General features: G+C 35.5%; 1 protein-coding gene across 3 annotated transcripts; it reads right to left on the minus strand.

Annotated features, from left to right (window-relative positions):
- Nucleotides 1–378: 378 nt before the first annotated feature.
- Nucleotides 379–14,835, minus strand: LOC117337549 (eukaryotic translation initiation factor 2-alpha kinase 1-like). 3 transcript variants are annotated; one of them, XM_033898578.1, is made up of 19 exons: nt 14,594–14,835; nt 14,319–14,395; nt 13,986–14,088; nt 13,007–13,163; nt 12,143–12,322; nt 11,638–11,771; nt 10,945–11,000; nt 10,337–10,463; nt 9,994–10,074; nt 9,469–9,565; nt 8,892–8,934; nt 7,340–7,853; nt 6,785–6,878; nt 5,888–5,991; nt 5,564–5,690; nt 4,175–4,266; nt 3,398–3,535; nt 2,921–3,016; nt 379–915 (listed from the first exon to the last, which is right to left on the minus strand). In XM_033898578.1, exons 4-19 carry the CDS (start codon nt 13,104–13,106, stop codon nt 736–738), a joined length of 2,163 nt encoding a protein of 720 aa, XP_033754469.1. In that variant the 5' UTR covers nt 13,107–13,163; nt 13,986–14,088; nt 14,319–14,395; nt 14,594–14,835; the 3' UTR covers nt 379–735. The 3 variants fall into 3 exon arrangements, with proteins under 3 accessions (XP_033754469.1, XP_033754468.1, XP_033754470.1); XM_033898577.1 differs by having other exon boundaries at nt 14,319–14,835; XM_033898579.1 differs by lacking the exons at nt 13,986–14,088; nt 14,319–14,395; nt 14,594–14,835 and adding an exon at nt 13,441–13,742.
- Nucleotides 14,836–16,392: the final 1,557 nt, after the last annotated feature.

The raw sequence follows: 16,392 nt of genomic DNA on the forward strand, positions 1-16,392 counted from the left end.
ATGATGCAGACTTCATCCGTTCAAATTTCATGTACTTAAAATGACAATAAACGTACATGCACTTGAAAGCAACACAAACTTTCCACACATCTAATGTCTTACTCTAAATCAACAGAGGAATCATTCAAAATTGGAATGGATATGGTTAGCTAGACATTTTACTATTACTGTACATGGTTTGTAAGGAAATTGGTAGATATGGTGTAAGTTACATAGAAGTAAAGTGATAAGAATTAAAACTCAAACTGACCTGGATTTCTCAATGATACAGATTTCCTACAACCAACTTTCATATATTCTAAAATGACAAGACTTTCAACCAGTCGAAAGTGACATGAATTTTACAAATATCTTGAGACACATTTCTAACTGCTGGCAAGGGAATCGCAGAAAACAGGTTAATGTCACCTTCACTATCACTTAATAAGGTTATAGTGTATATATTTGGTGTTTACATTCCAGGCATGTATACAATTTCATCATCACCAACTATCTAAGACACAATCATACACGAGTATATAACACAGTAACCGAGATTCTAAGAACTGTACAAGAAAAATAATTTATTTTTTTATTTTGCACCAAACATATAGAATCACAGAATATCTAAAAGCTGAAGGCACATGGTGCATACAAAGTATCCATGGTAATGGTTTCACACAGATGTTTTATTCTAAGAAATTGCACAATTTTGTATCTGATAGTTACATATGTGAGGTTGGACAAAGCCCTCTATCAGAACTTGGGTTTGTGTGGTGTGAATGTAAGTCCAGAAGGGAGGCTGAGGTTAGGCAGAGGTTTGTCTGCCTCGTCCTGTAGTCGGCTTAGTTGACGGTCCTTCTGCTCAAGCAGATGTTTTAGTCGCTGGATTTCTGCATCTTTCTGATCCATTATTTTCTTCATTTGAGCAATAACCTAAAATAATATTAATAAAACATATAATGATATCACTTGGAGGAACATGTTTTTCATAATATTGCAGACCAATATTATTACATTATATTATCTACTGATAAATTAAAGAGGCCCATGGGGCCTGTATCGCTCACCTGGTTGGATTAGTTCAATTCGTTTTTATTTGTAAATCTCAAACAATGCTATATATGGTTATAGTGTGGGGATCCCAACAAAAGAAATAATGAAGTCCAGACTCTCTAAGGTCTGAAAGATCTCAAGAATTGTTATTAGAACATGCATTCATCACTTTATGACTAGTAGAGATTTAGATGAATTACGTTTATTTCCCCTGTGGGGCCCACCCCTTTGTCCCTTTGGGGGTCAGTGTCACCATTTATGCAAAATCTGTTCCCCTTCCCCCAAGGATGTTTCTGACTAAATTGGGTTCAAATCCATTCATAACTTTATGACAAGTAGTGATTTAAAGGAATTACCTCTATTTCCCCTATGGGGCCACACCCCTTCGGAACCTCGGGGTCAGAGCTACCAGCTATGCAAAATCTGTTCCCCTTCCCCCAAGGATGCTTCAGACCAAATTGGGTTCAAATCCATTCATAACTTTATGACTAGTAGCGCGATTTAAAGGCATTACCTCTATTTCCCCTATAGGGCCCCTGCCTCTCCGGCCCCTTGGGGGTCAGAGTCACCATTTATGCAAAATCTGATCCCTTTCTGCCAAGGATGTTTCTGACCAAATTTGGTCAAAATCCAATAAGAACTTTTTGACAAGTAGCGATTTGAAGCAAATGTTGACAGACGAACGGACGATGGACGCCGCGCCATGACATAAGCTCACTGGACCTTTGGTCCAGGTGAGCTAAAAATTAAACTATCTATCCTTTCCATTTACTGTCTTTTGAACCTGTAAAGGCAATGTCCAATGTATCAAGCCACTGAATAAGTCCTAGCTGCAAAGAAGAGCAACTTTCCATGATGAGGCTCGATCCTTTGTATGAACATTTTGTAGATGTGACATTGTCATTATATAGTTACTTCCCTTGTCAAGGTAATTTTTTTTCATTTCATCATTTCCTGATATGTATGTAAAAAAATGTTTGCCGTTTGTAATTTCTGTCTTCTAATTTATTTCCAACACTCAACTTTTCAACAACAAATGTTTTGTTAAACAAGCATGTACCAACTTTCACCAATATAACTTGAAGCATGGCTGAGAAAAGTACGGAAAACTGAGTGGATGGACTGACAGACGGACGGAGAGACAGATAGACGAGGAGGAAAACCTAACCAGTAGGGGACTAATAAATGGAACAGTTCTGTAGATGAATTATAATACTCTGGTGCTGGTCTCATCATTGAGGATTCTGATCGTGTATTACCTTGCATGGTTGATTACTACCTCACGAAACAAAACTTGCTGGTAAGGAATTATATTATGGACTAAATGAATGGCAAAACTATAGACATTGGTGCAAAACCACCAATTGTTAAGCTGTATACCGAAGTCTTAAGTTTCCAGGAAAAATTGTTAAAAGAAATGAATTATCTAAATATGGGTGCTATAAGATTATTAAAAACAAAATTGCAAGAGCAACAGAAAAAAGTTTACTTAGTTTCACTTTTTTGGTTGTTTCAATAGCACATTTGTACTGTCAAATGTATCAGCAGTTTCGTTTTCTGGTCAGTCAATCAGCCAGTCTGACATTGACAGTGTATTGCGATGAAGATACCTGCCAAAACATTCAGAACTCATTGGAAAATAACTAATAATTCGGTATGCTTCCAACGTAGTGCTAAAATTAGACTACTCTTCAAGGCAATGTTCTCGAGGCAGTTTTGAATCACACCAGGATAGTTGATGGTGAAACCAGCATGAGAGTAAAGTAAAATATTACACGTTATCTTATACTGTTAGTTATGTATTTTAACTTTATGTCTATATATATAGTCATCTTTACCTAAAGACATCAAAACATTATAGGTTCACTTGTAAAGATCATCTTACCTGGTCTTTAGTTAGGAAGAGTTCGCTCTGTAGAAGCTCCTTAGCTGTTGGGCGGTGGTGGGGGATGGCAGATGTCAGTTTCCTCACAGCACTAGCCTATCAACAAACATTAGGTGTGTATATATAATACTGTGTAAAACTGGTCACCATGCAAATGTAAGTCTTACAAATAACTATATCTACAGGCTATAAACTAAATATGGTTCAGGATTTAAATATTTCAAAATGTTCTGATGAACATACATAACAGTATTTCAAAAGCCTCACAAAAATAAAAACAACTAAAGTAACTTTTCTTTTTCATTTTAAAAATAAAATTCTCAAAATAAAGATAAGAATACTTATCTGAACATGATTTTGGCAAAATTCTAATAAAAAAAAATATAAAAAGTTAAATATCATATTTGGACACAGATCTATGGAAGCTCATTTTTATCTGTTAAAAGCGATATTTTAAAAATTCAAATCTAATGTTACCTGAGAAGGACAGTTGTCCATAAAATCCTCGTCCAAATGGCCATCCCGTAAACTGACAAGGTGCCGAGATTTCTCCATATCTGTATCAAACTTGTTACATATCTCATACAACAGTACTCCAAGGCTGTACATATCACACTGGAAAGTAAGGTGGATTACTGTTTAGTAGAATAAAACAATATCCAAAAATTTACATGTTGCTATAGAAAACAAATGAGCAACCGCCGTTCCAAAATCAGTGGTTGTTATAGTCACATTAGATAGGTGGTCGCTATACAGAGGGTCGCGTGAAAGTAAAAAAAATAAATTCCATATCCAACAACCACTCGTTGTGTAACCTCTATATATACATGTTCCTGGTTATCCATTGTCCATACATGGTTACAAAGATCGTCCTTACCTGGTTATAAAGATTGTCCTTACCTGGTTACAAAGATTGTCCTTACCGTTACAAAGATTGTCCTTACCTGGTTACAAAGATTGTCCTTACCTGGTTACAACGATTGTCCTTACCTGGTTACAACGATCGTCCTTATCTGGTTAAAAAGATTGCCCTTACCTGGTTACAAAGATTGTCCTTACCTGGTTACAAAGATGGAACTTACCTGGTTACAGAGATCGCCCTTACCTGGTTACAAAGATTGTCCTTACCTGGTTAAAAAGATTGTCCTTACCTGGTTACAAAGATTGTCCTTACCTGGTTACAAAGATTGTCCTTACCTGATATAAAGATTTACTAATGTTGTCCTTCACAACAGGAGACTATGTATTACTTACCTTGTTGTTATACGTGTGGCCTTTTAGCTGTTCTGGTGAGGCATATGTTCTTGTACCAACACCGGACGTATGGTCAGTCCATGAAATATCATCTGTCAATGAAAAAAAACAAACATTTACATTATGCATAACCATTTCAAGAACTGTCAAACACAAGTTTTATTATTTTCACCATTTATCAAGAGCTGATCGTTTGAATTTTGAATTCACATTTCAAAGACATGAATTCTGATGGATTTACAGATGTTATAGGGCTTGAAAGATTTTGCTTAAAAAGCAGCATCACAAGGTCCATCCTTATCAAAAAAAATAACCACTCCGATCTAATGGTAAAATCTTTGGACCACGATAAACTAAAAGAGCCCAATGGTCAGTATTTTAAGTGCAAAATTAAAATCTGGAAATATACATCACAATGATGTCCACTGACAGAAAGATTACCTGTAGTGTCAGGTAGTGAGGAACAGAAAGATTACCTGTAGAGTCAGGTAGTGACAGAAAGATTACCTGTAGAGTTGGGTAGTGAGTGAACAGAAAGATTACCTGTAGAGTCAGGTAGTGACAGAAAGATTACCTGTAGAGTTGGGTAGTGAGTGAACAAAGATTACCTGTAGAGTCGGGTAGTGAGTGAACAAAGATTACCTGTAGAGTCGGTTAGTGAGTGAACAAAGATTACCTGTAGAGTCAGGTAGTGAGTGAACAAAGATTACCTGTAGAGTCGGGTAGTGAGTGAACAAAGATTACCTGTAGAGTCGGGTAGTGAGTGAACAAAGATTACCTGTAGAGTCAGGTAGTGAGTGAACAAAGATTACCTGTAGAGTCAGGTAGTGACAGAAAGATTACCTGAAGAGTCGAGTAGTGAGTGAACAAAGATTACCTGTAGAGTCTGGTAGTGAGTGAACAAAGATTACCTGTAGAGTCGGGTAGTGAGTGAACAGAAAGATTACCTGTAGAGTCGGGTAGTGAGTGAACAAAGATTACCTGTAGAGTCGGGTAGTGAGTGAACAAAGATTACCTGTAGAGTCGGGTAGTGAGTGAACAAAGATTACCTGTAGAGTCAGGTAGTGAGTGAACAAAGATTACCTGTAGAGTCAGGTAGTGACAGAAAGATTACCTGTAGAGTCGAGTAGTGAGTGAACAAAGATTACCTGTAGAGTCTGGTAGTGAGTGAACAAAGATTACCTGTAGAGTCGGGTAGTGAGTGAACAGAAAGATTACCTGTAGAGTCGGGTAGTGAGTGAACAAAGATTACCTGTAGAGTCTGGTAGTGAGTGAACAAAGATTACCTGTAGAGTCTGGTGTTGGAGTGAACAAAGATTACCTGTAGAGTCTGGAAGTGAGTGAACAAAGATTACCTGTAGAGTCTGGAAGTGAGTGAACAAAGATTACCTGTAGAGTCTGGTGTTGGAGTGAGCAAAAAGCTATCATCTGATGAAGACAACAGATCGTCCTTTGCCAGACCAAAATCACCAATTTTCACATGGTTCTCGGGTTCATTAATGAAGATGTTTTTTGGCTAAAAAGTAAAACAAACAGTATTTAAAGCACAACAAAAAAAGACATGATTATCCAAATTAATATAAACTTTGCAACTAAGATATCAATTTACAGAGTTACATGGTTCTGAAAAGAAGACATAATATCAGCTGTAAAAGTACTATGCTTCATTTTATCCTTCACTTTTCCATTAACAAGAACATCAATTTGATTTACCTTGAGATCTCTGTGGATGAGACCCTGTGAATGTATGAAATCCACACCTTTCAAAATTTGTTTAAATATCTTTAGGTTCAGTGTAGAGTACTCATTTCTGAAATCTGAAAAATAAGACAATCCATCAATTTACTTTCTCATGGGCCAAAAACATAACACCCAATACACTTGAAGGCACTATATTAACATGAATGTCTTTTGTAAAATCCCTGGAGACTATTGGATGGTAAGTTCTGCTGTGGATTTTAGTCCCTGCAGTCCACATCTAAATTCTTATAAATAATGATACAGGCACCAGTGATAGCCATCATATGCATAAATCTTATGTTCATTTTTGTAAAATTCATGTTCATATATGGAGGTAATAAAGATAATTCATTCTGTGTGTAATGAAGTAAGAATAGTGACACTGGTTCGGTATACACACTTGTTTCCTGTTCTTGTAAAAATTATCTGATATCCTACATTGCTAAGATAAAGAGGTTAATGCATTTCCCACTTTTGCATGCCCATTAAAATATCCTCAAAACCCCATTGTTTTAATGAAAATTTCATGAATTCTATTAATTTATTGCATTTATATAAATATGTGAATAAAACCAATTAAAATTCCTTAAAATGTACATGATAAAGGATTTTAAAATCCAGCAATATCTAATTGAATTGGTATGCAGTAGTGTCCCCTTCTATATATTAATACCTGGTTAGGACTATTTTCATTTTACCTAACCTCTATATATCCCATCTTTGGCCCCTAGCATCACTTAATGATAAAACTGCTGTATGGTGCAATTGTATTATTCATTTATAGTCTTCAATCATATACAGTATACTTTTACATCACTTAATGTATGAAGATTCTATTATTTGAGTATCTCTAGATAGCCGAGCACTAACCTCGTAAACAGCTACACATGTTATTTCTTTTCCTGATCCATTGGTCCAGGGTCACGCTACACAGCTCCATTTGTATGAACAGGCAGACATGCATCTAAAATATGAGTTGTATTATCATTGTAGTAATAGACTTAATATGCTCATGTACAATATATTCTATTGACAGAGAAGGGGAAGTTGTCATTCACATAAAAATGGGTCAATGACTCCACAGCAAATTATGACAGCCATGAGACCATAAAGAGGAAGGATATATCCCACGACAGAAGGAGTGAATGGATCAGGCACAGAAATGGAGAAAGAAATGGAAAAGTTCAACAAGTATGCTTCACACAAAATAGATTAGAGGCTAGCGATTTTATAAAGAACAGAGAAAGCAAAAGATGAAAGGGAACAGGGAGGGTTTAATTATACCAGCCTGGAAATAGGCTATATTCTATGGCTTACAGTTAAACTTTCATGGAGTTAGATTGACTTTTGAATAAATTAATAAACATCTGACACCTGTACAGATTAATACTGCTTTATGGTCCACTATTTAAATGTCTGTATTACCTTGGAATTAATGATGTCTTCTGAGTATTGACAGTTATCTTCTTGTGAGTGTGTGGTTACTCTTTCCCCATTGATAACTGGATCACAGCTTAGACTCCTCCTGGTCACAAAACCTTGACTCCAGAACATGCTCACATCAGTCTTGTCAAATTTGGCACTTGTATCTAGTGAAAACTTATTTCTTATAGCAACTTCTTTTTGAGAAAAAGAAATATTATTGGGGACACCATCAATGTACGATTCCACTATCTTTCTCTTGGAAACCTGTTTGATTGAATTTCCAGAAAATGCCTCTTGCCTTTGAAGAGAAAATAAATTAAAGTGTCCTGCTCCTTCTTTGCTAGATTGTCTGTCACAAGATTGACAAGAATCCTCTGTAGTGCTATTGTCTGTACCACTGCTGTCAGAAAGCTCTGTAATTTTCCCAGGGGAACCAAATTGGATCCTGCTAGAAGTCACAACTGATTTTTTGGAATGAGACATGAACACTATGCCATCTTCAGAATCACTGCCACTGAAAATTGAAAAATATATAAATATTCTTCTGATTTTGATGATGTACAATTACTGATATGTCTTTGTTAATACATGTACATATATATTGATTACATTAAAAATTGAATCATCAAAAGTTTGTTTGCTGGGTTTATCGCCCCATGAACAGCCAGGGTCATTTTGAGGCAGGGTCTCCTAGTAGTAGTTGGTGACTATCTCACTGAACAACATACATAAGGCCTGTCGTATGCCACCCAGAGCAATTAGGGTGAAGTGTCTTGCCCAAGGACACAACCATGACAACTCAGACTGGTCCATTTCTCAGCTTCCTGAGAAACACAAACCGACACATGCAGGGGGCGTCGAACCATGCATCAAGGACCTTCACCTGCGTTTAAGTGACTGGCTCTGTAACCAAGTGAGCTATCGTGGCCGGTGCTCTAACCAAGTGAGCTATTGTGGCCCCCTCACCTGCGTTTATGTGGTTGGTGCTCTAACCAACTGAGCTATCGGGGCCCCCTAACCTGCACTTACATGGCCGGTGGCCTCTCAATCAACAGAGACATCTACAATTAGCCATTACTAATACTTCTGAGGAACATTTATATAGGAAAACTTTGCATATATCCTCTATTGTTTGGAACCATTCTCTCCCGTACATGTACAGGTAAGTGTTTGTTTGTTGGGCTTCTCTCCCTGCAAACAGCCAGGGTTGTTTTGAGGGTCCCGTAGTAGCTGGTGGCTACCTCAATGAACAACATAATAGAGACCTGTCGCATGCCATCCAGAGTAATTAGGGTATTAAAAATGTCTTGCCCATGGACACTTTCATGACAGCACAGACCGGTTTGTTTCTCAGCTTCCCGGGAAACACAAACCACTAGGGGTAGGAATTAAGTGTCATATCATCCACTTTAGATCTTCACCTGAAGTTACGCAGGCCAACACTTTAACCGACTGAGCTAGTACACGGTGTAAACCGAGACGTGATAGACAAAAGTCACACATAGATAACATATTACATAGATAACATATTAAATTATAAGTACTTTTTTACCTTTCTTCGTTACCCCCTTGTTGGTCTTTTACATTGGTGTAACCTGCAATCGAATGGTATTTATCCATTATTACAAGCATTGCTATTACATACATATATCATTTAATATTTTCCTTCAAGAAAATGTCATTGTATAAGTTTCTTTTAACAAAAAGGACATAAAAAACAATACCCAATACATTAGTCTTATTGTGTTACTTCCTATAGAGCTCTCCCTGAAAATTCACATGTACTTTGGTAATTAGTGTATCTTCCTGTCTAGATTTGATTGGCTTATTGTGAATGTGTTCCTGCAAAGTTTTGAGTTCTTGATACCAATTGTACATTTTTGTATCTGAACCTCAAAATTCTCCTTTGAATTCACACCATATCTGACTTGGGATCTGAAGGCTACAAGGCTCTCTTGGTTCATGGTTTCTAGCAGAAGTACATATAACTTCAAAACATGAACCCTTCATATATGCTCTCTCTCCATACTCAGTATAAATTCTTCATTAAACCTGCGCCATATTCATCTTCTTGCATCAATTTTTTACTCTACTTCTCTCTCCTTTGTCCATACCCTGTGTAAACTCACCATCAGAATCTCTGGTTTGTTGTTCCAGCCAGGCAGCATTGTACCCCACAATATTGGAGTGACGCAAAGTCGCCAGAGCTTTCACTTCTCTTAAAACCTGATCAAAATAATGAGTCTAAAATAAAGCATCTACTATTCCAGAATATCAATAGAGTTCTATATGAATGGCATCCTGCTGTACAGAGGGGATATACTGTAATGCTCAGTAGATTCTATCAATTTTTTCACTGCAGAGATTTTATGGTAATTTGAACCAGTGTTAATTGTCTCAATGACTAATGTTGATTAAAATATAATTGGTTACACAATCAATTCCAATCAAATTCCATAATTGATTAATTGATACATGCACAAAATGAAGTTCTATCAACTTTCATTATCCACTTAAAACATACACAGATTATGGCTTTATGAGGCAGATTTGCTCCTAATTGGATTTCTGGGAAGTTGAAACAAAATGTAGAATGTGGATAAAAAATCTAGATATATGTGTCTTTACTTAATTTCATATTTGACAATACAAACCTTCAGCCATATTTCTGGTTTTGAATGTTTGAACCGTATTTTCTTAATGGCATAGGAAGTCCGATCCAATTTGTGTGTGGCCTATAATAGATAGAATTACTGGTTAATCAATCAAAAATAATACTGACAAAACACACATCAAAGTTTATATACCCATACATACCTTTAACTTTATATCTGCCAACAATTAATACAATATTATGAATATATATAAATATCAATGCAGCTAACATTTCCAAAATACAAAATTGAACCTTTCAATGCTGAAAATTGATCATCCATTGTATTAATACACTCACAACATCTTCAATCATTTTTTTTTCATTTCAACTAGTTTGTTTACCTTATATACAGTCCCGAATCCACCTTTTCCTATACGAGAGGTCTCTGTGAATTCTGACTTATACCGGGATGTCTGCATCTGTGTCAGTTCATCAGATGACAGCAAAGAATATTGCTGAGTTTCTAACCTATCAAAAACAATATAACGCATTAACATACACATGTTATAATGAAAGGGAGACATAATGCACAGCTACAGGTTGTTTCTAATTAACTGAAACACAGAAAAGCAACACAGAACATTGAATCCGAATTAATGGGAGGACGAAGAAATAATGCATCGCATAACTATTCAATTTCAGTGTCTATGAAAGGTGTTTATTTTTTACTTCTAATAAACTCCTGAGCTTTGCAAAACATGTATACATGACCTCGTGAAATTTTACAAAAAAATAAAAAATAAAAAATAAAGTCAGCATTACCAGTCACTGAATGATCTCCACAGGGGATATATTCACACTGTTCAAAAAGAGTTTTGCAAGGTGAAAAAAATAATACCAGATAATCACTTTATATATTATTTCTCTTGTTATTTTATTGAATTTTTGTGATTACAGACTATTCTATAATCATCCATCTTCTTATAAACCCTGTGCTGTATCAACCTACCTAATGATGTCACCGCTCACTTGTCCCGCTGATGGTAATGCCTTAACTGTCCTTTGCTGAAAGCATCATAAACCTCTGAATTAAAGGCCACAGAGTCAGATATACATGTGGGGTATGCAGGACTTCAGAAGTTTATAATACCTCTGTACATGATCAGACTCAAGGCATTTAAATGCCATTGGATGCATAAACAGTCAGATATGAGAATGTGTACATTTCCAACAGAATCAGACCTGAGACACTATATGATCTCCATAAGAATGTCGGAATAAATTCTAATCATAAATCCTTAGTTAAGACATACTTATATTTAATTAACACCCATATAATTTTCTTCCTCTGGGCTTTTAAATAAATGTGTCTAGACTTGCAATCAAAGTGTTTTTAAAAGTTATAAGTTTCTCTATTTGTTAAAGGTTAAAAATAAAACAATTAAGAGCAAATTTTTTTTTTAACATTACAAGTTTGAACACTTGCTACATTGAGACAGAGTTTAATACATGCTGGCTGCCTGAGTTCATTGTACGACAAAAATAGAATAACATAAATAAATACCATAAACTTAACTGTATTGCTTTTGTATTCATAGTTTATATTTTCCCTATTACTATTGATACTATCTCTGCCTTGTAATGATTTCTGATGAATCTTTGATCACTAGAGAGAGGATTTCAGAGAATATAAAGATTTTACCGATGTGAGTTTCAACATGGCCGCCTTGAGCACATTGTGCATGAAGTATCTGTATTGAGTTCTGATGCTTCCCATCTCATCCAGCACAGTCTTAGGGGAGACAACATTCATCTCAATCAGGTGATCACTGATCACTACAACAAAAAGTCAAAATACAGCATGTTAATCTATCACTGATCACTACAACAAAGAAGTCAAAATACAGCGTGTTAATCTTAGAACTAGTATATCTCCTGGTCTGCAGTGCAAAATGAGTCAGATGGTCTCCAAAAGCAAGTAAAACATGGTCTCCAAAAGCAAGTAAAACGTGAAAAAAAAGTTTGAAAAGATCAGGATTACCAGTACAGGTACCTGGTAATTATAATGTACAATGTAATTGGCGCAATAGTTTTCTCATTGTCTAATTTAGCAGAAAATGTAGAAAAGAACTGTCTCATTCAATCATAAGGCATTACATACCAGGCAAATTCCCTTCTCTAGATTACTCAACTAACAATGTACTTACTCTTAAAGAGTTCTCTCCCCTTAACTTCATCCTTGGCATAAGCCACACACAGCTGTTCCAGGATGGATATCATGAGTAGATGTGATGGTACAGACCGTGGCACCAAGGCCGCCTCCTCCTTACCAGGTCCCTCAGCCCTTGGGGACTCTTGTGGTGGTCCATCAACCTCAAGGTCAGAATCTGTAGGTCAAATGTATAATGCTATAACGCATGCAGCATCAAATTTAAAAGTCAAGTTTACATTATCTATAAATACTTCAATTTCAAAGTAGAATTGGCAGAATGTTATTTTCCCAAAATTGGCAAATCTGAATCCTGATAATTCAAAGGGAGAGTTCACAGTCCCTAACCTCAGTAAACATATTGTCAACCATCGACCACTTACATTGATTTATATTAGCTATACAAAGGACAGATGTACCTATCAAAATTTACTAATTTATTGTGTGAAAGAACAGGGAAAAACGGATTTCTGCTGAGTGCCCCAAGAGGAATAGAATCTGGGTCTCTAGTGTGATAGCTATAGCTCTACCTCCTGAGCCAAAGAAACATGCTGAGTTAGCCGAGTGACAGAGACCATATTTAACAATATGTACAATTAAGTCACATTGACCCATTCCTTTTACACTAATAAATAATACAATGTACATCAGTACATCAATTAAAAAAAGACAAAAAAAAAAAAAAAAAAATGAGCTATGCAATAAAAAAGGATATGTAAGAGTATTTTTTTTATCTCTGAAATCTATTATATTTCAGGACTCTGTTGTAACATTATTTCTGACCTCTTTCATAGACTCGTATACCTGGTGAATACCAAAATCTGTATTTTCAAGGCATTGTTCTGTGAAATTATATAATTACCATCAAAGACACGGATTGGCTTTGGTTTTCCACCTCGGAACTTAAATTCTGACTGAGTGCCAAAGATGAGCGGTCGAATGTGTTTCCTTCCATTAGCCATGTCATATTCATTCAAATCCACAAGATGTCATTTTTTTTGTTCTTTCTTTTTTCCATTCTGAAATGTAAATTACATTTTCCTGATGAAAAATGTTTTCAATAATAATAATAATACAAAAGCAGTTCTGATTGTAAATATGGCAATCAGTCATTACAATTCCCCAAATTACAAAATATACAGCTATATACATGTATCTCTTCAGTCTAATTGAAATACAACAGTATACCACTTATAGGTAATAAAGCATTAAATAAATCCATGGCTGAAAGAAACTGTACATATACTGTAGTATATATAGACTAGAACATTTCGTGGAACAACATAAAATAATCACCGAGTAGGCCTGCTGGTCACAAGCTTTATACAAATGACTGCAATATGACAACCCAAACTGGTCTATGTATGGAAATGAAATGTGAATGGTCGACCAAGAAATTGAGCCAAAGTGAAAGTAGGTGCCTATCAGAACCAATAAAATAGCTGAATCTTATTGATGGCAAATACAACTTCTTAAGATTAACAAAAATAACGACGTTATGTTCTAATAGGTCTGGTGATGTTAAACTCATCCCCATTGCAGCTCCATCGGTACGACCAGCAGTCATCTAGCCGTGCTAATCCTGATGCCGGGATTACACCAGCAATATTAATTTATATATTAACCCAGGTTTAACTATCTGGAACCTTCCATGCAATTCAGCAGATATCAACAATTTAGGCCTAGCCTAAGTTACAATAAAGCGTATTACTGTCAAGAGTTCAGGGCCACTGCTTTCTGTTTCTTACTTAGTAACTGACGCAATGTTCAACAATTTACAAACACAGATTAAAAATACCGACATTTACATCAAATGACTATCGTGTAAAATGTATCATTACCTTGTATTCTGTGTCACACATGAGTTATGTAATAGTCGTCTTATTTCTTCAATAATACAACTCCGGGTTCTTGTTTCCAATATTTATTATTATACAAATAACCCTGTAACATGAAATACATCATATTACCATATATTTATACATAATGATAATTCACGCAATTATACAATGAGACAAAGTATCTCCCTGACCGTAGTCAGTTACATTAATTACAATTGGCGAATATCTACATTAAAACTGTTTTAATCAATCTATACATTATATAGAAATAGCAGCTCTTACATTATTTATACAATTATCATTCATTTATCTTAATTACATTAAAATACCCACCTCTTCAGTATGAAGAGGGTTTTCCCGGACTATGTCCGCCGAGTCCTCTGTACTCGTCTTAACGTTCAGTTAATAAGCTATATGAATAAAATAATGCACACATTAAAACCATGCTTCATTGAAATCACTCGCGTAATACGACCACGCCCGAAATCTGAATTAATTTCCAGAATATCAACTTTACTTTTAACAAAAATACTACCTTTAATCAAATATATTATATAAAAGATACTATATTACATTACGCTTATATATATTTTTACACAGGTACTTACGTTTAATGACTCTAGTGTTCGCTACATCTTTTCGTCTCTATGCTGGCTATGATTACCAATATACGATGTTGTCCCTCTGACCGCTCTGTTCATAAGTGACCAGTGCGCCAGGTAAAACTACCCAACATTCAACACTCGCATTCCATAAATAGACAATACGTACACTACAAACAGGTTTACATACACGTTACATCACATCCGCTCATTAGCTCGCTCGCATTCTCACGGGGCGCGACGATTTACCCAAAAACACCCAAAAACGCGACGATTTACCCAAAAACACCCAAAAACACCCCAAAACCACCCAAAAACACCTTAAATCTACCCAAAAACACCTTTAAATGTCGAGATAAATGCATGGCAACATTAATTATGACATTTAAAAGGTCCTTCGCCAACCTGATTAGTGCTGATTTACGTTCTCCGTTCTGAAATTGTAAAATGTATATTCGAAGGGAGGTAACTCAACAAGCAAAGACTATATTTGACGCGACGATTTACCCAAAAACACCCCAAAACCACCCAAAAACACATTAAACCTACCCAAAAACACCCTTTAATGTCGAGCTAAATGCATGGCAAGATTAATTATGACATTTAAAAGATTCTTAGCCAACTTGATTAGTGCTGATTTCGGTTCCCAGTTCTGAAATTGAAACGAAGTATATTCGAAGGGAGGTAACTAGCAAAGACTTCGAATTACCTCATGGAAGAATAAGAAAGAAAAACTAAGGATCCAGTTCTTGACATTTATTCAGAATACAATTAAATATATCACCACAACAATAATGATAATATAGCGTTTACAAATATACATTTAAACAATAATATATGCAACCTATAAAGAATGTGTCAATAAAGTCTGAATTACATCCGAACTTATTGAAATCATATGGACCGATACATTTAATTTATGAAGAGAACACTGTTTATAGCTAAAATAATACAAGATTATCACATATCTGCATCGGAAATATGACAACGATACACGTACATAAATGTGATTACAAAGAGTAATTATTATCAATTATCATAATATGAATTAAAAACTGGCAATATAATGCTAATTGACAATAACATAGATCACCATTTTGACACTGGAACTATACATAAGATTATGCATTTATACTGCAGTATATTTGATATAGAAATTCTACATATATAAAGGTATTCAAACAAAAGTCTGAAATATTACTTCTACCACAATACCCCGTGTTATTCAACTCTCAGACCATCAGTTAATCATTACAGCTGTTGATTAACAATCTGTTTATACCACACGTGGTATAAACTCTGTACGCATTTCGATAGGCTAACACGGTGAACTTTGACCCAAGCTGCAATTGTTATTGACGTCATCAATAATCTAATGACGTCACATCACCGGGTTCCGGACGTCACCGGTACACTTTATTTGCATACGCGAAATTATACTTGGCCACGTTTCCCTTTGATTCAAGCCGATATTATTGTGGTAGAAACAGGTCACACGACTCGAAATTGTTGGATATGGAATTTATTTCACACTCGTAAGTTATTTTTTAAAAGTTGCAAAAAACACTCGCTAAAGCTCGTGTTTTTTGTAACTTTTAAAAAATAACTTACTCGTGTGAAATAAATTCCATATCCAACAACCACTCGTTGTGTAACCTCTATTTATCTAATTGGTCTATAGACGACGATAACGTATGGCTTAGACACGTGGAAACCAATAATATGTAGCTAACTTAGTTTATGCGAAAAATGTATGTACATGAATTATCACGAAACAAATTATTACAATATCTGATGCTAACAAA

This window comes from Pecten maximus, chromosome 11, assembly GCF_902652985.1.
Source record: "Pecten maximus chromosome 11, xPecMax1.1, whole genome shotgun sequence".
Lineage (NCBI taxonomy): Eukaryota > Metazoa > Mollusca > Bivalvia > Pectinida > Pectinidae > Pecten > Pecten maximus.